At 35.1% G+C, this 25420-nt stretch overlaps 2 protein-coding genes and 1 non-coding gene across 3 annotated transcripts; 2 read left to right on the top strand and 1 right to left on the bottom strand.

Annotated features, from left to right (window-relative positions):
• Positions 1-322: 322 nt before the first annotated feature.
• On the top strand, positions 323-3070 carry LOC142636950 (uncharacterized). Its single transcript, XM_075811241.1, has 4 exons — positions 323-443; positions 762-925; positions 1084-1213; positions 2383-3070. The coding sequence occupies exons 2-4, from the start codon at positions 790-792 to the stop codon at positions 2918-2920; spliced, it is 804 nt and encodes a 267-aa protein (XP_075667356.1). The 5' UTR covers positions 323-443; positions 762-789; the 3' UTR covers positions 2921-3070.
• Positions 3071-3406: 336 nt separating this feature from the next.
• Positions 3407-3480, bottom strand: TRNAT-AGU (transfer RNA threonine (anticodon AGU)). Its single transcript has one exon. It is a non-coding gene; the product is annotated as a tRNA-Thr (tRNA).
• A 5918-nt stretch (positions 3481-9398) lies between these two features.
• LOC142633495 (uncharacterized) lies at positions 9399-12069 on the top strand. The gene has a single exon (XM_075807738.1). It carries the CDS (start codon positions 9459-9461, stop codon positions 11904-11906), a length of 2448 nt encoding a protein of 815 aa, XP_075663853.1. The 5' UTR covers positions 9399-9458; the 3' UTR covers positions 11907-12069.
• The last annotated feature ends 13351 nt before the right edge of the window (positions 12070-25420 follow it).

Raw genomic sequence — 25420 nt, forward strand, 5'->3', positions numbered from 1 at the left:
AAAGCAACCTTTTTTTTTCTTTCCTTTAATTTTCTGTCCTCCTTATATATTTTCCATTCATTCAACCAAACATAGCTAACATTATTGATGTAAACATTTTTCCACTTCTACAATATGAATGGACATGTATTCAGAAACTTTATTGTTTTGAACTTCCAAGTTCAATTGGTCAAACCACAATCTTCAACTTTGATCAAAGAAAATTCTCTTTTCCATTTGTCGTGGCATAGTTTTGATGCTCACTTCACCAATGAAAAAAGGACTCTTAAATTCAAGAGACCATACTTTCACCATTTTTCCAATCAAAGGATGATAGTAGTGGTAAATGTTGGGAGTGTCCCTCCAAAGCGCAAAGTGTCTCTAGCTAGCTTTTTCCACAATTTGAACCTTTACATGCCTCCTTCCAAATGCCTTGACTTTGGCCGGCGCCATTGCCCTTTCAAGTAAATATTCAATTATTCCCTTTATTACTAGCTGTGTTATGCTTGACTACATAATATCGTTTGCTTGCTGAGGGAATAAATATTCCAACTTGCCTATCACAAACAAAAGAAACTTAAAAAAATTTATATTATTGGAAAAGACTAAGAATTTTTTATGTCAGCTTACTAAATGGAATTTAAATATCATGTTCCATGAGGGACCCTCCCTTTTTGAATATGCTTTCTGTGTCTTTGAAAAAACCTTTGTATTATTCAAACTTCCACGTTTTTGTACTATAAGTCATATGATAAATAGCTAATGGTTTTGAGGTTTGGAAGGTGAAAATGAGCTAGACTTTTAACAGAGATGGTGAAAGCACAGCATGCTGAGGAGAAGATGCCTTTGAGAAAAGGTGCATGGACTCCTGAAGAAGATAAGAAGCTGACTGCTTACATTAAGCGATATGGCATTTGGAATTGGAGTCAGATGCCAAAACCTGCAGGTAAGATACAAGTAAATGTTCAATTTCAATGAATAAAAGCTCAATCATCAAATTGAAATGGTTTTTTTGCATTTTTTTTTGGGTGCTATATATGGTATATATGTTATATCTGGTACATACTTTGATTGGCCTTCTCTTTCATTTTTTTTTTCTTTTAGATTTGGCAAGGTCTGGGAAGAGTTGTAGGCTTCGTTGGATGAATTACCTTAGGCCAGACATTAAGCGTGGGAACTTTAGCAAGGAAGAGGAGGAAACCATACTCAAGTGCCATGAAGAGCTAGGAAACCGGTAAATACTCATATATATATATATATATAGATAAATACTTCTCAATTGTAAGAGTGTTCTTTAACATTTTCATAGAATCTGTCTTCATATGAAAATCTTTGTGTTTAAATTTATTTGGTTGAATTATGATTTAGATTAGATGAATGGATAGTTCGGAACAATGAAAATATGCATATTTTTTTTTTCCTTTTTTCGTCTTAAATTTTTTATATACAGTATATATTAATATGGGTTGCTGCATCATCTATTATGCAAGTCTTTCCAATTGAATTCTTGGCTGCCACATGTGTAAACCCTAATGATGGTTATTACATGCAGAACTGTAAGTATAAACTAAAATATCAATGATGTACCTGTGGTGATTGAAGTCTGCAAGGTTTTCCTGAATTATTACATAGTTAGCAAGAATAAATTAGACTCTTGCAAAATCACTCAAAAGTAGAATTCACAAATTACACCTTTTTGTGAGATGACAAGTGATACCATGATTTGATTATCTGAAATTTAGAAAAGCAAGGGCTTAAAGTTGAGCTATACCTTGATTTTAATATTTTTAGTAATATGAACTCAGGTATCACATCGATTGATAGTAATAAAGAAAGAAATTATAAGGATGCTTGTGGAAGAAATTCTAATTGAACCAATTTTGAACTCCTTATGCACGAAGTGATTAATATGCATGAAGTTCAGCAAAACTACGTTAGATGAAAGGAAAAAGAGAGATTAAGCTGAGTCTCTCTCTCTCTCTCTCCTCCTAGCTAATTGGATCAAGATCAAATAAACTTTCAACACCTCTTGTTTGTGTTAAGAATCCTAGAAATTAACTAAGTTGAAGATATTCTAAGATCATTTATAGAGCATCTAATAATTAATTGTAAGTAAGGAAAAATATAAAAGGCGTCCTTTTGCTCCTTAGCCTACGGGGTATTAGCAGCTGTTTCCAGCTGTTGTTCCCCTCTCAAGGACTTGTTTTTTTTTTTTTTTTTTTTTTTTTATTATCAAAACTAGCTGTCTCATCATAAGAAAAAAAAACGTGTTAGGTAGTTATTTAAATGAACCCTCTTTCCTAAATCTCTCCTTATTCTACTTGATCAAAGCATGTAAACGCTACATTGATCTTTTACATTACAATTGGTAATGTTCTTATCATTTTTCTCTTTCTTTTTCAGATGGTCTGCAATTGCAGCAAAGCTTCCTGGAAGAACAGACAATGAAATAAAAAATTACTGGCACACTAACTTGAAAAAGCGCTTGAGGAACAATTGGAGTACTAGTTCAACAACTGCATCACTTACGGTGCAAAACCGGGATGTTGAAGCTAACCAGAATGATTCATCTGGGATTAATCTCTTACATTGCGATGCCTCAAAAGTGTCAAACTTGGATGGCAATCATCCTATGTCACCACAACTGTCCACTGATGATCCCTCTACATCAAGCACCGACCCTGCTGCTGAAATTGATAGAAACCAAAGCATAGAAGAGAATGTTTGTTTATCTGAAACATTTGAAGAACTCCAAAGTTTCTGGGAGCAGCCATTTTCATTGGAGGACTTATGCATGGTGGAAACAGACACTGCAGGATTTATAGCTCAAACTACTAAGACGTGTTTCCCAGAACCCATATATCCATGTATTTCTTATGAAGACGTCCATCATGATTTGTGGTTAAATCTACCTAATCAAGAAGAAATGCATGGTATGTGATAGTGTCTATATGTTAGTATTGATTTGAACCAGTGGAAATCACATCCCTTGTTAAGTTGTTCCATTATTAGAATGTCAATAAGAATTAAGACATTTGAATCCTTGGGGTGTAATTAAACAGTTCAATCTATATGTACTATTGCTAGCTAATGTGCATGAAATATGAAGATAGAGATACTCTAGATGCTCTAGTATTGCATAGAATTTTTAGTGTGTGAGAAGGTTATGCAGCTGATATATGAACGGTTTTATTTGTTTTTCTATAAAGTTCATATATTAAGTTAGCAGCTGGTAAAATAAAGGTACAAGATTTGGTGCAAAATTTTGTGTATATATGATAAAGCATTATACAGCATACATACGTGCAAGACCCAGATGCTTCACATTCATAAGTTATGCTTTACATTCATAAGTTTTGAAAGACAATAGTCAAAACTTTAGCATAGAAATTTCAATTGCAGACGGATATGGAAGAAAATAAATTTATGCTTTCATTGAGAGTCGAACTCAAGACCTCCCGCTTACTAAACGGGTGCTCTAACCAACTGAGCTATGAAAGCTGACTTCGGTAGGAACTAACGCATGGAAATTAATAATCAAATCTTCAGAACTGAAAATTTCCTAAGTAATATTTCTCTTATTATTTGTGCACAGCTTGTTATCTTCAGATTTCAAAGTTTTTTTTTTTGAATAATATATTTTATTTAAATTAAATTATTTATTTTAATCAGATTGATATTTATTTTTAATTATTTTTTAACTTTTTTTAATTTTTTGAGCTAGCTTTTTATATTAATTTAAATGCTGACGTGACATTTAAAAAATGCAAAATATAATTTATTATTATTATTTTATTAGTCACGTTAGTATTTACTGTATCAACAATGCACTCTATTTACAACATATGATTTTTCTGTTATTGAGATGATAACAGAGACTGAAATAGAAATGATTTTCTGATTTCAGGGAGGACCGAGGTAGACGCGAAATCAAATTAGGGACCAAAATAAGAATAGACCCAAAATATAAGGACTAAAAGTGTATTTTCACTTTTTGAAAATGTAAGAGTTTCAAAACTATTGATTGCTATTTGCTAGTGTCCATGAGGCCCAAGCCCATCCTTGGGCCTATTATTCTGTCGTACTACGTTCTACTTTGTAATATTGTACTAATCTGTTTCTTGGTTTAGATATAAAGATGTGGTTGGGAGTGGTTAATCTATTTCACTCCTTCCTCGAAAGATATTCCAAAAATCGCATGATAGTGTGGTGGATTGAACTTGAGACTTCTCCAATTACAACACATTCCAAATCAATGAGCTCACCGCCCTGCTATGCTCATTAGGGTATAATATTGTACCACTAACTACATTGTTGAGTATTATTACTACTCTGTGGATAGTATAGAATTACACAATTCGATTAGAGAATTATATTCTCAATTAAAATATGATATTATGTAAAATTGTGATTTACAATTATATTTTATGTTGGCTTTATTCCATGACAAACAGTATTGTAATTGCTTTAATTTTGTTTCTTGTATTTTGTGAGATTTTATTGTATTGGGTTTAATATTAAGTTGGTGAAGAATCGAGCATGAAATAAAGAATCAGGAGATTTCGCAAGTGTCTAGCTAGAAGCTTACCCATGAAATAGCCATGTGAGATGCACATGCTAGAAGCTGAAGAGTCGTGTCAGGCTGTCAGTTTCGCGAGTAAGGCCTTCCTGCGAGATACCTGCAAAACTCTCTGCCTGAAGGATTTTCAAGTGTGACTTTCTTACCCTTCACCCATACTATATTCTCGCAAAATATACGCAAAACTAACAGCCTAGAAGATTTTTAAATGTGATTTTCTTACCCTTCACCCATACTATATATACCCTCATTACCAATAGAAATTGTAAGGAGACCATTTAGAGAGAAAAGCCCTAGATAAGTTTTCTACAACACACACACACACCTATCTTTTAGAGAGAGAGCTACTCATCGTTAGTGAGAAATCATTGTAGCCTCTTCTTCTTCCCTCTCCCATTGTCATACCTTGAGAGGAGATTTGTACCCAAACACAATTCACACCTTTTTAGAGTATAGAGAGCATTTTGGAGCTTAGGAAGCTTTGAGGATTTGCTAAAAGAATCTCGTGAGGCTTGGCGGATGCAATCGGGCGTATTGTGGGATCCGGAAAGCTAGATAAGATATAGTTTCGAGAAGCCTTGTTGGAGTAGGAACTTGGAGGGCTTAGGTGCACTGAGTAGATTAGGCTTGGAGGGTCTCTTGCTATTCATGTATCCCAACTTATTTTCTAGTGAATCGATTTACCGCTTGGAGGGCGGCGAAGAGGTTTTTGCATCTTTCTTCCCTTTCTCTTGTACTTTACTTTTATTGTTTGTTGTTTATATTTATGCATTAGAGTAGTTATTGGTTTATTGCGCTTCATTTACTCTTATTCCGCACTTAGATAAGTTAGAGTAAAATCAACCGAGACATAACTTTTAATTTAGGGGTCTAAACAGCTCTTGTGTCTTTAACACCAATTCGAGCTTTCATATTAGAACTAAATTATGACAATAACTTTTTCCCAACATTTCCAACACACTAACCTTCTTCTCTTGCATCCCACCATTATTGTCAACATAGTTTACTGCCACAAGACCATTACCTTCATTAGATGTTCTCATTGAGAGTTGTCCTTTTAGTCGCCAATTTGCTTCACTTCACTAGATCCTACAAGATCTTCACTAGATTTTTTGCCTCTCTAGTGTTAACTGATATCCCCATCACTTACGGGAGGTCCATTCTGCTACTCCTCTTTGGTTGATGGCAGTTTAAGTTTTCTTCCACGTGATCAAATTAGGTTGGGTGAGAGTTAAGCACAAACCCAACTTGATCCAACCTGTGGAAAACCTAATGTCAACTTTCATGTCACTTCCTTGATAGTAATAACACACTAGCATCTGCATGCATGGCTTGCTCCATCGGTAATTTGTCATGTTAGCATCCGCATCACTTGACATGTTAAGTTATACCTAAAAAAGATAAATTTTTTAGAATATTAAAGCACACTTTTGGCCCTTTAAGTTTGCAACAATTTTCATTTTTGGTCGTTTTGTTTCAAAATTTTTATTTTAGCCCTCTATGTTTGACTTTCGTCTTTTTTTTTTTTTTTTCATATTGGAACTTTGTTGATGCCCCTTTTTTTTTTATCCATACCCAAAAGCCCACACAGAGGAAAGCCCAATGAAAAGCAAGGCCCAAGGGCCTACCAAGAAGACCAAAGAGCAAGAGAGGTCCAAAGAAAGAAATGCAAAGGAAAGAGATTTGCAGCAAAATATGAATCTGCAACAGAATACAGCTTTACCGCAGAATACAATTCTCTGGCAGAATGGCTTCGGCAGATAAAGACAAATTGGGCCCAAGACCCTTTTGATCCAGTCAACATTATTTGGCCCATAAAGGTCCAAATCCTTTTGTATAAAAAGATAGGTTTGAAAACTAATATGAAGAAGCACGATGAAAAGAAACAAGGAACAACAAGAAGTGTCAGCAGTAGGAATTGTGTGAAGGAAAGAAAAGCCAAACCAAAAGAAATGACTAAACACAACAGGAAACGCATGAAGAAATAAGACAAAAACATGCAGCAGAACAAAACGAAGCTAATCTGCTACAACGGAAACGGCGTAGGAACAAAAGAAGACAAAAACAGAAGATAGTGGAGCAAGCATAGAAGGGCTGGGGCACCACCAACATGTACCCAACTAATATAAGGGAGGTGGGCCCACGGTCAAGGGGATTCAAAGGTTGTGGTTTGGTGGTTGGGGGAAAAGGGGGTCTATATTTGGTTTCCTGCCATGACTTCTTTTGGGAATATACTTTGCTGGGATGGTATCTTACCCAAAAGTAATAGATGGTTGGGACCATCTGATGCATGCCATAGAGCTAGATAGTGAGGTAGCCTAATCCTTATCCATTTGAACATAGAGGTAGAGATATACAACAAGAACAAACAAAAGGGAATTTTGTTGTGAAATGAGTAGTGGTGCAGCAAACATGTACTGAGCAATGGCAGTGGTTGGGGCAACCAATGGGTTGGTGGGCAGTCCTAAAAGGTTGCCCACAACAAACCAAAAATAGTTGGTGAAGCCCTAGAGGTAAAAGGGATAAATCCCATTGAATTAGCTCACTATAAAAGGAGGAGGTAGCCATGGATGAAAGGGGGAGAATCGACGGGGTGAAGTGCCTAAAGGAACAACCCACGACGAGAGAGTAGTAAGAAACTAAGAGTAAAAAGAACGGAGAAAAAGAAAGAAAGTGGTAAAAAGAAGAGAGAAAACACGGCAAGAATAGGGGCACGCATCAATAGACCATCTTTTCCCTCCCTCTTAGCAAACCCACTCTTTGAAGTCTCCAAAAGTAATAGCTAGTAGCCATTTAGGTCTATTCTCCAAAATGCACAACTTTAATGGCAGAAGCCTATGACAAGGTTGTTCAAGTTGGGGTTTGGGTTCCTTATTGGTTTACTTATTCTATAGGAAGATTCAATACTTGATTTCGATTGCAAATATATTTGATTTCACTCATTAGAACTTATATCTGCTGTATTTATTTATTCTGCTGTAGCATGTTTTTATCACGTTTGCTGCATCAGTTGTCCTGTTGTGGTATCTTTACTTGTTGTACTAGTTATTCTACTGTAGCACATTTTTATTATATTTACCGTGTTAGCTACTATACTAGCTAAACCTTTTTTGTCGAACCTTTCTTCTTTATTTGTTATTACGTGTTTTACTTTTGACAAAAACTAATTATTATTCTGCCATAAGTGTGTATATATATATATATATCAATATCTTGTTTTTCATGTTCTGCAGAATATATTTTATAGATGTATATGTGAATACGTATAAGTATATTTACGAATATACGTATGTATATATTTGAGAATATGCTAACCTATGTAAGCTAACATTTACTTGATTAGTATTTTCTTTGGGTTTTAGATTTGTTTATGTGTAGGAAGTAGAAAAGTATTTCTGCAGTAAAAAATGAAGAGTAGTTGTTCACATTCCAAAAGGCTTTACTGCACGGCAAAAGGCTTTAATGCATAGTAGAAGACTTTATTGCACAGCAGAAGGCTTTAATGCACAGCAAAAAGCCTTCAATGCACAGCAAGAAGCTTAACTGCACAGCAGAAAACTTTATTACATAGCAGAAAATTTTTACTTCACAGCAGACAGTTTTACTGCACAGTAGAAATTTTTGCTGCATAACACAGAAGTCAGATCTATGGTAGAACTGGAGAAAAGTTCATTCTGCGGCAAAAATAGAGGATCCCACTTTGCAGTGTTTTCCCTTGGACTTTGGACTCAGTGTTTGCGCACAAACTGACAGCAGTAGAATGGTACTTTGGAGCCCATTCCGTGGAGCGCTAGACCCAACTTTCTTCTTAGAAAAAGCCTAGACTAAGCATTGTCCAATAACATTAAGACGCGTGTCTAAGGTATAAGAAACGAAAAAAGAACCCTCGACAAACTTCATCTATTATGTTCACAATATGACCATTAAGTACCATTTATAATTAATTATTTAATGAAAAAATTTTACTAAAATTCTATGCAATGCAAAAACTTCATTGTTGTGGGCAAAAATACATATTATGGATGATCTAATTAGTAATGGAAACTAGCCTCATCACACGCGTTTCGCGCATGCGATGAGGCTTTCTTTCTTCTTCTTCTTTTTTTTTTTTTTTTTTCTAGTGGTTGTAGCAAAAAAAAAAAAAAAAAAAAAGAAGAATAAATCTGTGTTTTTTTATTATATATATATATAATTTTTATTTTGAGAATCTAATTTATAAGTGCATAAAGAAATTTGAAAATTAACAAGAAAATGGTCACATTTTTTAGACAATGTTTTAGTGGGAGTTAGGGTTATATTTTTACCAAATTGTCCTTAAGTTTTGTCTCTACTTAAGCATATGGATGTATGAGTATTTTAGAACAAAAAAATCCGGTCAAAACCGAGAAAGTCCTTCAAATAATAGTATAGATGAACAACAAGATCAATATAAATAGCCAATGAATTTGTTGTTGAATTGGCATTTCTCTATGCATTGAGAAAGAGAAATGGGTAAAATTACAGGATTAGCAACATGTTATAATTATCTCTAAAAACATATCAATTTAAAAATATAAAATCAAATATGAAAGGTCATAACAAAATTTTGAAACATTAGTAGAAAAAAAGAAGAAGAAAAGAACCAGAACTTTTAATGACCAAAACCGAGAAAGTTATTTTGAACTAACTTATTAGAGAAAATCTCATTTTAGTTGCTATTCATAACTCATGAGAGCAGAAAAAAGAAAAAGAAAATGCGGTTGCCACTTGCCTGAAGTCAATATACCCGTTGACCCCTAAATTATTTGGATAAAACACCTACAACTACAAACTCCAGCTTTCATTTCAGCTTCATCTTCATCTTCATCTTCATTGTCTGCTTTCTTTGTTTCTAAATTCTCCCGAAAAAAAAAAAAAAGCCATGTCTTCGTTGGATGATCTCTCCAACTTCGCATATTCCACCGACAACTTCACCGTTGCCCAAATTAACGAAGTTGTCATCCCCGCTCTCATTAAACGTCTCTCCCAAGCCAAAAGCTCCATCTCCACCACTTCCACCTCCGCCACCGCCACTACCACCGCCACCGCCACCAACAACAACAACAACGACAACGACAGCAGCGAGGAAGAATACCGCAAGATGGAAATCCAGCTTGAAAAGTTAAGGAAAGACATAAACTACATAGGCCTCGCTTTCACCAATTTCACCAGCTTTGAAGACAACGCCGCTGCTCTCTTCAAGGCTCTCTTGCAACACACTCTCGACAAGTCCTTGAACAATTTGAGAGCCACTTCTCGCAGCCCCACTTTTCTGATCAATCAGCTTAAATCCAAGCTTCAGTTGCTGAGCGAGATCGTCCTCAAGTTAAAGCTCCAGATCCCTTTGCCGCATAAGCTCTCCGCCCCCGACTCCGACGCCAAAAAGTACACCCGGGTCGGTGTCGGTGCGGATTACGATGATCGCCAGGTGATTGATGAATTGCCTGACTTACACTTCCACCCACTTTTTGATAAAAGCTTCGCTTTTAAGGATTTTAGGCACGTTTATGATAGTCTTGATGCTAGAACAAAGTTGTGTTTGTTGTGTTTCGCTTTGATTCCGGAGAATGAGGTTGTGAAGAAGAGGTTTTTTGTGTATTGGTGGGTTGGAGAGGGGTTGATTAATAGTCCATTGGGTAGTGAAGAAAAGACGTATGAGGAAATGGGTGATGAAATTTTAGAAAAGTTAGTGAAGATGGGCTGTGTTGAGGCTGTGAATAAGAAGCATAGAAAGGTCGCGGATAGTTATAAGATGAATCCTTTTATTCGTTCCGCCATGATTGAGTTTGCAAAAGATGCTGGGTTCTTTGATTTTGATAAAAAAGGGAATCCCACCGCGGATTTTTCCAAGTGTTACCGGGCATGTTTAGTACTAAATCACCCTTCTCAGAAGCTATTGAGAATTGGGTCCAAATTGGATCAAGAGAAAATGCCTGAGAAATTGCAAACTATATTCAATGTCAATGAGCCTTATCCTGACTTTTTCGAGTTGGAGTGGTTCTCAAAGTTAAAGAATGTCAAGGTTCTTTATCTGGGGAGGTGGCAGAACTCGGCGAAGCATCACATTGAAGTTGAGAGCAGTGAATTCTTGAATGGGCTGAGAAGTATGAAATTTTTAAGGTTTTTCAGTCTTCAAGGAATCTCTAGGATCACAAAACTTCCTGATTCTGTGTGTAAGCTCTCAAGTTTGAGGATCTTGGATCTTAGAGCATGTCACACTCTAGAGGCGCTTCCGGATGGGATAGGCTCACTGAAACAGCTGACACACTTGGATATATCAGAGTGTTACTTGCTTGAATACATACCCAAAGGGATTGCCTTGCTCTCAGAACTCCTAGTTTTTAAAGGGTTTGTAGTTGGTGATCGCGTAAGTGCAGATTCGTGTGCTCTTGATGAGTTGTTAAAATTGAGGAAGTTGAGGAAATTGAGCATCTACACGAACAAGATGACTTTTCCCACAGATGGAGAGGTAATTACTCTTCAACAATTTAAAAGGCTTCAAAAGCTGACAATTGTGTGGGGAGGTGGAGTAGATAGCCATGCTAAGCAAGACAAGGGTGCAACACAACCAGAGGGAGCAACCACCGTGAGTCCAAAGAAGAGTGCAGATAAGAAGAAGCAAGACAAGGGTGTGGCACAACCAATTGCAGCAATCATCACTAGTCTGAAGAAGAGTGGAGATAAGAACAAGCAAGACAAGGGTGTGGCACAACCAAATGCAGCAACCAATACAAGTCCAACGAAGAATGGAGATAACAAAAAGCAAGACAAAGGTGTGGCACAACCAATGGTTGCAACCATCACAAGTCCGAAGAATAGTGGAGATCATATAAGGCCAGACAACGGTGCAGAACAGCCAGTTGCAGAAAGCACCATGAACCCAGAGAATAGTGGAGATAAGAAGAAGAAAGACAAGGGTAAAGCAGAACTGACATTGGAGTCTGGCGCTAAACCACATTTCGCAAGAAAATTATTAAGAGCGGCCACCTTGAAGCAAGGAACAAAGCCAGTAAGTCTGGAAGAATTTAAGGAACTAGAGAAACTGGATCTCCAGTGTTACCCTCAGATGACAGCACCCAGCTGGTTGATACCTGGAAAACTTGACAAGCTAAAGAAACTGTACATCAGAGGAGGGGAACTCCAAAATCTAATTCAAGGGAACGATAAGTGGAAAGTTGAGATACTACGTCTGAAGTTCTTGAGTAACATAAAGATGGATTGGAGAGAACTCCGGGCGTTGTTTCCTCACTTATATTACTTGGAGAAATTCAAATGCCCTAAAATCACTTTGTTTCCATGTGATGAGAATGGATTATGGCTAAAACCATAAACTGAGCAATGGAATGAGAGCAGTTGCAAGACATAAATCTATGTATTCACTCAGTTGTTCTTGTCAAGATGACTAACATAATCAGAAGTATGTAATGTTTCTGGCCCAATTTTTTAATTTAGTTCTGTTTCATGTCCACTATATAAAATTTACTAAGTTGCAATTGCTTCTTGTACATTTTCTTCTTCCTTATTTGGAACTAGCTGGGAAGGTTTTGTTGTATTGGAGCATGAGGCATTCTTTTAAAGAAATTGCTTCTAACCAAAACATAGGGGATGGATTACTTTATCAAATATTCAGGTTAAAAAAAGAAAAAAAAAAGAGTACTTTATCGAACAAGTCGTTGATTTATACTTGTTGCTTTATCAGGCTTATATTGCTGCAATGCCTGTTCCAAGAAATTGGCTATAAAACATAATAGATCAAGTTTAGAAGTGATGTTAGGGTCAGGGAATGATTCACTTTGCTCCAAGTGACTATCTATTCCTTCTTTTTTATTTTTGGCATCTAGCCTATGAACTTTGCACCAGTTAGCTTATCCCACTTAGTGACTAAAGACTTTCTTGACTTAAGCAATCTGATTCGGGTCACTGAAATTACTATAATTAGGCTCATTAATTTTTTATGCAGACGGTTGAAGTGAACTATTGATGAATAAATTTCTCTACTGCAATTACTACAACCCCAAGAGTTCAATTTAAGACTGGATTGATATTGCAGATTGCGTGCCCTTGTAAGATTTTAAGGATACATTTTATCTTATGAAATACTCATGCTTGCAGAGAACTAATCTTCACTGTGACTTGCCAGCATTTTTGTTACAAACTCATGAATAGAACTCACCCTTTAAAAGGGCTTGCAAGGAGAGGGTGTTCAAGAGCTTATAAACACATAATTAAGCTTATACTTAATCTATATGGGACACAAGGATCATTAATCGAGGTGGTGGTTGGCTTTGATATTAAATGTTACAAACTCACAGGTAGAATTCACCATTGAAAACTGGCTTTTAAAGGAAAAGTGTTCAAGAGCTTATAAATGCATAATTAAACTTATACTTAATTTATGTGGGACACTAGGATCATAACAATTTTACATTCGCAACACAAACCAGAACTTGCACCAAATGAATATGGAGTCTGATCAATCTACTACCGTGTCCATGTCATGATCTATCAATGAATAATTTGTTACTAAACCACAGGCTCGATAATCTATGGAAGCAAGGAATGCACAAACCTTTGTGCAAAAATGGGTGGGGAGAATGTTTGGAGTTAGAACATTAGATTTAATGGGGTTTTGTACAATAAAGTAAGTAGACTGCTGTTTAGTCGCTCAAAGGGCATCTGAGTGTAAATATTTTATTTATTGGGTAAAGTTTCTGTCTAGTGCTTTATTGAATGAGACACGATATAGATATGTAATCAGTTTTAGACACGAGTTTGCATTAGGTCATCTCTAATGCACTAGAGTACTCAATTCCATAATAGTGGATTTATTCCTCACAAAAAGAAATTTTAACACCATCACAAATAATGTTCCCCTCCTACGTCCTAACCAAAGTTATTGAAACTTAAATATGCTATATATATCCTAGCAAATATTTAGAACCCTTAATACTAGATTTTATGGCTAAGTTGGTTTTAACACTAAACTAATCAAAAGTTAAAGTGTAAGTGACTTAGCAAATTTCCCAAACACAAACTACACTACACAAGCATGTCAATATAGAAAGCTAAAGGAAATAGAGAGAGTAAGACAATCAAACCACACATAACACTAGAAGTGTTATGGAAGAGGAAAACCCGAGCATCGGGCGTAAAAACCTCTCCTTCAACCACTCGTCAAAAATCTCCACTAGGTAAGATAGTTGTAGTACACAAGGAATATAATGATCCCTTTAGGCCCAAACTCCTGAAGGAAAAATTCTGGTTTTGTATCTCATACAAAACCCACAGCGGAAGCGACAAACTAGGATCTATTTCATTCATGATTGATAACGTGCACTACATAAATTTCAGTATTTAAGAACAAGATAGCGTACCTTGGTGTGAAGAAATTCAAAACAAAGATTAGAAGCACTTGGGAACACTTTTAATCTTCACTCCAATTCCACTTTACGCCCAAGATGTGTGGTCTCTCAATCAGTTTTTCAAAGGGAGAATGAAAGTGTGTCTCACACTCTCTCACACACCGTTTCTTTTTCTTTTCTAATCTCTTCTAATAAAAATTCTGTATGTTTCTCCCTTTATAACTAATTGATTATCTAATTGACTGGCTTTATTGGGCCTTTCTGGGCTTTAGTGTGTGGCTTGGAGTGGGACTAAAAGGGACCAATAAGACATTAGCTCCAATGGGCCTTGGGCTTTTCCGTCAACTCTTGACAAGTCCAAAGTTACCATTAATTATATTTAATACCACTATATAAATATAATTGCACTTTAGGCCTTATTAATAAATTATATCCCAAGACTTTATTATACACGTAACCCCTTCATAAAATATTCGTAGTAACACAAAGTCATAAACGTAGACTGTCACTTTGTAAATTACTATATCTTATCCTTGAGTACCCGGTTTAATTCTTTAAAGTTATTCATTATATATTTATGAAATCCAATTTCATAAATATATACTTTAGTAATTTCTTACTAAAGTGATTAGGTCTAACTCTCTGAATAACTGAAACCATTAAACTTATCTCAAGGGAATATTTTATATCTCCATCAAGAGACTATGAATTCCATCTTGAGAATATATGTTCCATCAACACTAAATGTGACTGCTCAACATACTGAGGTTTTGACCGTCACTTCAGATCTCACTCCTGATATATCAAAGCAACCTACACTTCATGATCAGGTCCATTATTCTCTCAGGATTAAGAGTTCATGCAAATAGAAGTCGTAAAATTTATTATTCATTTGACAGTCGTTAGAAGAATAATAAATTTCACAGCAGTCCTGTTCAATATGTTTTAACTCTTAAAACATATCAACATATCAACTAGAAGTTTCAACTTCCATGATCAAGACAAATCATCTTAGTTGACACGTTATAGTCTTTGCAAATGAAATGCCCAATTTCATCACCGACTACGAACTATAAATTCTGAGTTTACAAAGAACTTGTGATTTACATCTTCTGTGACTTTTCACATAAATCACATACAATGCATCTCATGGACTATATGATAATGTCTCATATTCATGTTACCATTATTTTAGATAATAATAAAATAACTTTATCAAACACAATATTAAGTCATACATCATGTCATACATAATGTCATACATAATATTATACATAGCATCATACAATAGGATTTAAGGGCACAAATCCTAACAATCTCCCACTTGCCCTAAAGACTATTGTACACTAATCTGACTCCCATTCCCTCCAAATGTGACTCGAAAGTCCTTTGAGGTAAGGCTTTGGTAAAAGGATCTGCTAGATTATTTGCACTTTCAATCTTTGCTACCACAACATCTCCACGAGCAACAATGTCTCGAATGAAATGATACTTCCTCTCAATGTGCTTTCCTTTCTTGTGATTCCTTGGATCTTTGGATTGTGCAACCGCTCCACTATTGTCGCAAAACAATGTGATGGGAAGTTGCTCCATTCTTACAACACCAAGATCAGAAAGGAATTTCTTGAGCCAAACAGCCTCCTTTGTTGCTTCACAAGCAGCAACATACTCGGCTTCCATGGTGGAGTCCGCAATACAAGATAGCTTAACACTCCTCCAACTTATGGCTCCACCTCCCAAGGTGAAAACACATCCTGAAGTGGATTTTCTGAAATCTAGATCCGATTGAAAATCTGAATCTGTATAGCCAATGGGAATCAAATCCTCACTATGGTAAACAAGCATATAATCTCCCGTTCTCCTAAGATACTTGAGAATATGCTTTACAGCTTGCCAATGTTTTGGTCCTGGATTTGATTGATATCGGTGACCATGCCAATGAATAACAAATATCTGGTCTAGTACAAAGCATGGCATACATGAGACTTCCCACTGCAGAAGCATAAGGAACTTGTCTCATCATATTTTCTTCCTCTTGAGTCTTAGGTCTTTGGTCATCAGACAGAGGAACTCCATGTCTAAAAGGAAGCAATCCTTTCTTGTAGTTTTGCATGCTAAACCGTTCTAGAACCTTATCTATATATTCAGCTTGTGATAAGCCTAACATCTTATTCTTGCGATCTCGCCAAAGCTTGATCCCTAGAATAAAGTTAGCCTCACCCAAGTCCTTCATATCAAATTGGCTTGACAACCAAACTTTTACCGATGACATAACCCCTACATCATTCCCAATGAGTAGAATATCATCAACATAAAGCACTAGGAACATTACTACTTTGTCTCGATGTCTTTTGTACACACATGGTTCATCGAGATTTTGTTCAAAACCAAATGACTTGATTGCTTGATCAAATCTGATGTTCCATGACCTAGATGCTTGTTTAAGTCCATAAATGGACCTATTCAACTTGCATACCATATGCTTTTGGTTCTTTGCTATGAAACCTTCTGGTTGCAACATGTATATTTCTTCTTCAAGATTGCCATTAAGAAATGCAATCTTGACATCCATTTGCCAAATCTCATAATCATAATGAGCAGCAATGGATAAGAGAATTCTGATAGATTTAAGCATGGCTACTGGCGAAAAAGTTTCATCATAATCAATACCTTCTTTTTGTGTATACCATTTCGCCACTAGTCTTGCTTTAAAAGTTTCAACCTTTCCATCTATCCTTCTCTTTCTCTTGTAAACCCATTTGCAACCAACAGGTTTAATGCCGTTAGGCGCCTTTACAAGATCTCATACATGATTGGAATCCATAGAATCCAATTCAGATTTCATAGCTTGGACTCAATGATGTGCATCTATATCATTCATTGCTTCATCATAAGTGTAAGGATCCGATTCAGCCTCTTTTGAGATAGCCTCATAAGTTTCTCCCAAACCTATGAATCTTATAGGAGGCCGAACAATTCTCCCACTACGACGAGGCACCTGTCTATTCCTAGTTTTATCCATTGGTTGTTCAACTATCGGTTCATTCATTTCAGCCAAGACAGCCCTACTTCTCGGAGTAAAATTATTCATATAGTCATTTTCCAAGAATTTGGCATTTGTGCTAACAAACACTTTATTATCCTTATGACTATAGAATAAACCTCCAACTATTCCTTTTGGATATCCTACAAAAAATACCACTTCCGTTTTAGACTGTAACTTGTCAGACTTTCCTTTCAACACATGTGCTAGACAACCCCAAATGTGGAGATGTCTCATACTAGGCTTACGCCCATTCCACAACTCTACAGGTGTTTTAGGAATAGACTTCGAAGGTACTAAATTCAGAAGATACATTGCAGTATTTAAGGCATATCTCCAAAAAGAAATTGGTAGAGTCGAATAACTCAACATGGACCTAACCATATCTAAAAGAGTCCTATTCCTTCTTTCTGCTACACCATTTTGTTGTGGAGTTCCAGGTGCAGTCAATTGGGATATAATCCCATTTTCAGTCAAGTAATCCTTAAAATCACCAAAAAGGTATTCGCCACCTCGATCAGATCGAATGGCCTTTATGTGTTTACCCAATTGATTCTCAACTTCAGCCCTAAACTCTTTGAACTTTTCAAAGGCTTCGGACTTCCGTTTCATTAGGTACACATAACCAAATCTAGAGTAATCATCAGTGAAAGTAATGAAATACTCATAGCCACCTCTTGCTTGGATTGACATAGGACCACATACATCTGAATGTACTAGTTCTAACAAATCTTGCGCTCTTCTACCTTTTGCATTAAAAGGTCGTTTGGTCATCTTACCTTCCAAACAAGATTTGCAAACTGGAAAACCATCAAAGTCCATGGGCTGTAAAAGTCCATCTTTGATTAGTCTTTGAATCCTACTTGAATTAATATGACCTAAACGCAAGTGCCATAGATATGCATCACTAGTAGAAGGAAACTTTCTCTTTAATGATTTCACATGAGAGTTACTATCCAATTCAGAATTGTATAATTCATGCTTATCAAGAGTTAAAATATAAAGACCATCCACAATATTGCCAGAACAGATAAACACTTTATCCTTCTTTATTACAACATTGTCTTTCAGGATAATACAATATCCATGTTTACCTAAGTAAGTTGCAGAAATTAAATTCCTACGAACATTAGGTACATACAAACAGTCTTCCAATATTAAAACTCTAGACTTAAAACACAAATTAAACACTCCAACAGCTTCAACCGGAATCTTGCTCCCATCAGCCAAAGTAAATAATAGCTCTCCCTCATTCAACTTTCTAGTCTCCTGGAACCCCTGCAAAGAATTGCAGATATGATTAGTACAACCTGAATCCACACACCAGGAATCTGTTGGATTCTGTACCAAACATATTTCAAGAAGAAATGAACTTTTCATACCTTTTATTCTTGGCAGCCTTGAATGTTGGACAATTCCTCTTCCAATGTCCTTTCTCACCACAATGGAAACACTTTCCTTTGATTTTCTTTCCTTTGTTGGCAACCCTTAAGGCAATTTGTTTACCATCTTTTTTAGTGAAGTCCTTCTTCTTCTTCTTCTTACCCTTGCCTTTCGACTTAGATTGAGAAGTAGAAGCTTCACCCACATTGGCTTCAACACTAGAAGTACCAAGGATGCCTTCCGCCGCTACTAACTCATTCATTAATTCAGACAAAGAATAAATCTTTTTGTTCATATTATAATTGAGTCTGAATTCCTTGAATGATTCTAGTAGTGACTGGAGTATCATATCCACTTGGGATTCTCCATCAATGTCGGCACCTAAAACTTCTAATGTGTTCAGATTAACAATCATCCTAAGACAATGCTCCCTCACTGAACTTCCTGCAGCCATTTTTGTATTATAAATTTGCCTCATGGTTTCTTACCTTGCAGAACGGCCTTGCTCACCAAACATCTCCTTCAAACTATACATTATGTCCGAAGCAAGTTCTACATCCTGCATTTGATGCTGTAGAACATTTGAGATAGATGCTAGGATGTATCATTTGGCCATCTCATTAGATTTCTGCCAACGATCATATCGCTGTTTTTCCTCAAGAGGAGCATCTAATGAAGGAAAGTTAGGACATGGTTGAGTAAGCACATACTTGTGCTCTTCAGCAGTAAGAACAATGTCCAAATTTCTTTTCCAGTCAACATAATTGGATCCAGTCAGTTTGTTTTGGTTAAGAATAGAAACAAGTGGGCTAAATGATGCCATGACAAAATCTAAAAATAATAAACATGAATATAATAAGTAAATTGGATATTATCAATTTAGCATAAAAGCATATAATATGGAACCTTAATAAAACCATAAAATAATATATGCAACGACAACCCAATCTTATATTCAATATCCCTCAGCATAGAGTGAACATAAAATACTATGATTGATTAAGAACTATTCTCATTATTAGTACTATCATGATAACTCTTATCAAACACTAACAATATGCCGTTTTACATTTAGCCTCTAAGTAATAATAGTAAGAACTCAGCCTAGAGGATACTATAATACTTAGTCTAGTGTATACCATTGTCTAAAATCATGTGTAACCACATTTCATCCCTTTAACAGGCTTACTTTGTAGTACCATGATAAAACACCCTCCGCATGGAATGCAAAGCTCGAAACTAAGACAAGGTGTTTATCAAACCACTATAAACCAGGAAATTCAATCTTATAGGACTATGAAATAAATACTCTCCGCATGGAATGCTAAGCTCGAGGCAAAGACAAAGTATAAATTTCACACTACTATGAACCAACAATGGAGGCCGTGAGATCCAACCCTTGAATCTCTCTCCCACTAGATATTTTAAAATAAAGGTTTTTAAGATTAAGAATAATAATAATGCTAGACACGTTAAAAAAAAAATAATTCTAATCTCATTAGGAATAAATTTCATTAAACTAGCATTAACGTATATAAATATATATAATGTACTAAAAACCTTTATTATATATATTTATATACGTTAATACTAGTTTAATGAAATTATATATATTCATATACGTTAATACTAGTTTAATGAAATTTATTCCTAATGAGATTAGGATTATTTATATAAAAATTCTGGTTTTGTATCTCATACAAAACCCACAGCGGAAGCGACGAACTAAGATCTATTTCATTCATGATTGATAACGTGCACTACATAAATTTCAGAATTTAAGAACAAGATAGCATACCTTGGTGTGGAGAAATTCAAAACAAAGATTAGAAGCACTTGGGAACACTTTTAATCTTCACTCCAATTCCACTTTACGCCCAAGATGTGTGGTTTCTCAATCAGTTTTTCAAAGGGAGAATGAAAGTGTGTCTCACACTCTCTCACACACCGTTTCTTTTTCTTTTCTAATCTCTTCTAATAAAAATAATGTATGTTTCTCCCTTTATAACTAACTGATTATCCAATTGGGCTGGTTTATTGGGCCTTTCCAATTGGGCTTTAGTGTGTGGCTTAGAGTGGGACCAAAAGGGACCAATAAGACACTAGCTCCAATGGGCCTTGGGCTTTTCCGTCAACTCTTGACAAGTCCAAAGTTACCATTAATTATATTTAATACCACTATATAAATATAATTGCATTCTAGGCCTTATTAATAAATTATATCCCAAGACTTTATTATACACGTAACCCCTTCATAAAATATTCGTAGTAACACAAAGTCATAAACGTAGACTGCCATTTTGTAAATTACTACATCTTATCCTTGAGTACCCGGTTTAATTCTTTAAAGTTATTCATTATATATTTATGAAATCCAATTTCATAAATATATACTTTAGTAATTTCTTACTAAAGTGGTTAGGCCTAACTCTCTGAATAACTGAAACCATTAAACTTATCTCAAGGGAATATTTTATATCTCCATCAAGAGACTATGAATTCCATCTTGAGAATATATGTTCCATCAACACTAAATGTGGCTGCTCAACATACTGAGGTTTTGACCGTCACTTCAGATCTCACTCCTGATATATCAAAGCAACCTACACTTCATGATCAGGTCCATTATTCTCTCAAGATTAAGAGTTCATGCAAATAGAAGTCGTAAAATTTATTATTCATTTGACAGTCGTTAGAAGAATAATAAATCTCACAGCAGTCCTGTTCAATATGTTTTAACTCTTAAAACATATCAACATATCAACTAGAAGTTTCCACTTCCATGATCAAGACAAATCATCTTAGTTGACACGTTATAGTCTTTGCAAATGAAATGCCCAATTTCATCACCGACTACGAACTATAAATTCTGAGTTTACAAAGAACTTGTGATTTACATCTTCTGTGACTTTTCACATAAATCACATACAATGCATCTCATGGACTATATGATAATGTCCCATATTCATGTTACCATTATTTTAGATAATAATAAAATAACTTTATCAAACACAATATTAAGTCATACATCATGTCATACATAATGTCATACATAATATTATACATAGCATCATACAATAGGATTTAAGGGCACAAATCCTAACAACTCCTACATGTACTTGAGTCCTCCAAGCTCCAGCTAGCAATTGACTTCACTGAGCCCTTTCTCTTCCTAGCTTACTAGAGACCCTCCATTGAAGCTCCAATGGAATTACCACCAATGAAGATTGAATTTAGGTTGTGGCTTCTCAAGTTTCCTTACTCAATCATTCATTTCAAGGTATGTGTTTGTGGATGAGGAATGTGTTTACAGAATCTCTATCAATGGAATGAAAGAGATGAAAGAGGGAGATGAAGAACTTGGGTTTTCTTTAAGGAAAAAGCTCTCCCTTTTCATACAAAGGAATGGCTTCACTTTCTTGGCCCCCTTAGGGTTTCTATTGTTTGGTAATTACTTATCTTAAGCCCCTTGCCATGCCTCATAGCTGTGTATATATGTGCGCACTAGTAGAAAAGTAGTGATTGGTGCAATTTGCAGAATACAGAGATCGAGCAACTCGCGACTTGTTTGTCCCTAAGGTTGCGAGATGATCGCGAGGTGCAAATCTGCACTCTCAGACACGTGAACACCTGCCACATGGACTATGTGGGCAGCTTAGGACATGAGCAAGTTGCCTCCAAGTTGTGAGATCTTGGGTTGATGATGCTTCCACTCTTCAAGGAGAGGGTCAAGTACACTACCCTTACTTAGATGAAATCCCAAAAAACAATATATCACCAATAAAATGTATTACATATAAAGTTTTGTCACTGAATAAATTCCACATATAAATATGACTTCTCAGTTATCGACTCCATTCTAGTGGCTGTTCTAGTTTATCTATTACAGTGAGGTATTTCGCTAATGTCTATAGTTTATCCATGGCATTCTTCTTTGGCCATTTGGATTAATTTTTTATTTCTAGTCAATGCACATCAATATATCTAAAAGCAGATATGTAACGTGAGAAAGCATGAGATTTTGCTAAGTGACACATTCTATGTAAAGAGAATTAAAATATTTTCAAGTGTCATACTAGAGATAAGAACAAATTAAATATTGGCTTTTTGTTTCATTTGGTTCAATGTTTCAAGGCTTTTCTAATTAAAAAATAAATATTCTTTGTATTTTTAAATTCAAGTATCAAACATATGGGAGAAAAATGAAAATCATAGTCGGTATCCATAGTTGTGCCTCCCACTTCAATGACTCATCCCAAATCACCAGTCGGTGGCTTTAAGGGAAAGTAGTATTTTCTCATTCTTTGCAGTGCAATGAGCGGTGCATTTTTAACTCATTGGGCTCATCAATACTATTATTCTTGTTTCTCAAAAAAAAAAAAAAAAACTATTATTCTTAATCACGATAGTCATGGTTAATTTCTGAAGTTTATTAGAAAAAGCGTAAATAATAGGCATACCAAATCCTATTATCATTAAAAACCAAATCTACGAAGTTTGTAGAGATTTATAAATCCCAAACACATCCCCCTTCGGTGCAAATGTGGCTCCGCGGAAACTATCTTTCATGTTCGTACTATCTTTCATGCTTGATTGCTTCACTTCTCTTTATCTACTTACCAACACTAACAGCAACTTTTATGTACAAAGATGTATCAACGTTGCTGGCAAAAAAGCTCTCAGCTGTGAATTCTTATTATAACGTGAATATATCTCATATGAATTTAAAGTGTTTGTCTCTATGAAGTGCTCGTACAAACTTTTCCAAATGGTCCCTGCACCCGTCAGCTTTTTATATTCCTTCCGTCTCAATTTGTTTGTCCTGTTTAAAAAGTTAAATTTTTTAAGGGAACATTATTTATTGTCTTGTCTACCTTATGAAAATGTATAAGATTACAAAACTACCATTAAATAAATTTATCAGCTTTTTAAAAAAAAAGAGTTATTCTTAATGAGGCAACTAAAAAAGTGCCCCAATTAGATTAATTTTTTAAATATTAGTTATTTTTCTTTTCAAATATTTTTGAAAATAAAGTAGGGATATAATAGGAATATTAGTAAATTAATAACTTTTATTTTTAGAAACGAGACAATATTTTGGGACATACTAAAATGGAATAGAAGACAAACGGATTCAGATCTTCTAGATTTCTTAGGGTACTCTACTAGTAAATTTCCTTAAATCCTAACCACTCTTTAATGATTTAATGGTTAAGATTTTGCCATGTCAGCATTCCACTAACAATATTCTTAAAATAATAAAATAATGTTGAAAGCAAAACAATTAAGATTATTGTTAGTGGAATGCTAACATGACAGAATCTTAACTATTAAATCATTATAGAATGGTTAAGATTTAAGGAAATTTATTTGGTAGAGTACCCTAGGAAATCTAGAAGATCTGAATCCAAGACAAACAAACCGGGAGGGGATTTTTTTTTATGAAGTGCTTGTATATTTTCATTTTGATTGGCCACTCTCAGATGAACTAGAGATTCAGATATTAATATTTACTTATTATAAAAACATGTTGTTGTTGTTGTTGTAGTAATAGTCAATGAACTGATCTAAAAAATAAGACAGTGAGCATGGGATGAGAAATACCGTAAAAGTATAATGACAAAAAAAAAAATTCAATACTTTTTTCACATCTGATGAAGTTTAAGGTTGTGATTGATGCTTAATAAAATAGTGTTAGTGGAAGTGATGTTACTCCACAATTTGTCATCTCACACTTAGAAAAAGAAAAAAGAAAAAAAGAAGAGCATCCCTGAAACCATTTTGAAAAATAATTCATGTCAGGCCCATAAGTGTAAGAAGAGATAAATCAAGGCCCAGAGGCAGAGTAGGTGGTCTATTTAAAATTAGGTTTGTGATGTAGTACTAGTTGGTAAACGAGAGATCAGTCATTTAAGGATGGGAAAAGATGCGAACTAGAGGTTTAATTGAGGTGGAAAAGCAGCTAAGCAGAGGAGGATAAGACCTCGAACCAGCAATATTATGATCTTCTTTATTTGGATGAATTCATTTTATGCTTTAGATTAGATATTACAAATCTAAAGCAAGACAATAATGTATTAAAAATCTAACTAAATTAAGAATTCTTTTTGAGTAAGTTTTTCTTTCATTAAAGTTTAAATTGGTAGATGTGAGGCAACTGTAACTTCACATTTAGTTGTCCTTTTTAATCATTCAAGACGATGTCTTATTGGATATAAAATTGAACCATTAGTTAATTAATCTTCACAATAATTATCTTATATATCTGGCATATGTATCCTCTCTCTCATAATATGTGAGCACCACATTGTGAGAGAGAACGTGTATAGTTATGATGCCCACGTGTCGTAAAAGATATCTTCTCCTATTCCCGCTCAACTCCTAATGAATTGGAGATTGCAAAATACTTCCAGCAGCAAAACCCTTTCTCTTTTGTTTCTCTTCTTTTGTGTGTCCATGAAAGGGCGTAAAATATGTAGCATTTCAGGTTCCCTAGCTCTATTAAAAACTTTCCGTGCAAACTACTAAACAGTCAGCCAAAAAATTCATGACAATGACGAGAAGCATTCTTGAGATAAAATTAGCAGCAAGAACACAAGAAGTACTAGTGTTTTCATACAACATTACATACATCTCCATTCCTACTTGAGATGTAAGGACGGAATGATAACTTACTTGCATTAACTTATTAGTATTATTTGTTTTTTTAGTATGCAATGAACAATTAAGCTTTCTATATTTTATATTATGTTTTTTTTTTCTTTTAATTGATGCTAAATTCTAAAATCATAAATAATTTGTTCTGAATTGGGGTAATATTTTATGGTAAACTTTTATATTTATTATAATATATATACACACACACACACATGTACACACACGCGCGCGCGCGTGCACACACATACATACATACACACACGCGCGCGCGCGCGTGCACACACACACACACACACACACATATATATATATATTTATAAATATAAAAAAAAACGGTAAACTCGAAATGGTACATTGGTATTGATTGGTATTGAAATATATTGTTCCACTAGTTAAATC

Source organism: Castanea sativa, chromosome 5, assembly GCF_040712315.1.
Source record: "Castanea sativa cultivar Marrone di Chiusa Pesio chromosome 5, ASM4071231v1".
NCBI classification, from domain to species: domain Eukaryota; kingdom Viridiplantae; phylum Streptophyta; class Magnoliopsida; order Fagales; family Fagaceae; genus Castanea; species Castanea sativa.

Excerpts from the sequence above, each read along its gene's own strand:
- LOC142636950 (XM_075811241.1), top strand. The coding sequence starts at position 790 with ATGGTGAAAGCACAGCATGCTGAGGAGAAGATGCCTTTGAGAAAAGGT. Across the intron at positions 926-1,083 it reads TCAGATGCCAAAACCTGCAG|ATTTGGCAAGGTCTGGGAAG; the intron begins GTAAGATACAAG and ends TTTTTCTTTTAG. Across the intron at positions 1,214-2,382 it reads CATGAAGAGCTAGGAAACCG|ATGGTCTGCAATTGCAGCAA; the intron begins GTAAATACTCAT and ends TTTCTTTTTCAG.
- LOC142633495 (XM_075807738.1), top strand. The coding sequence starts at position 9,459 with ATGTCTTCGTTGGATGATCTCTCCAACTTCGCATATTCCACCGACAAC.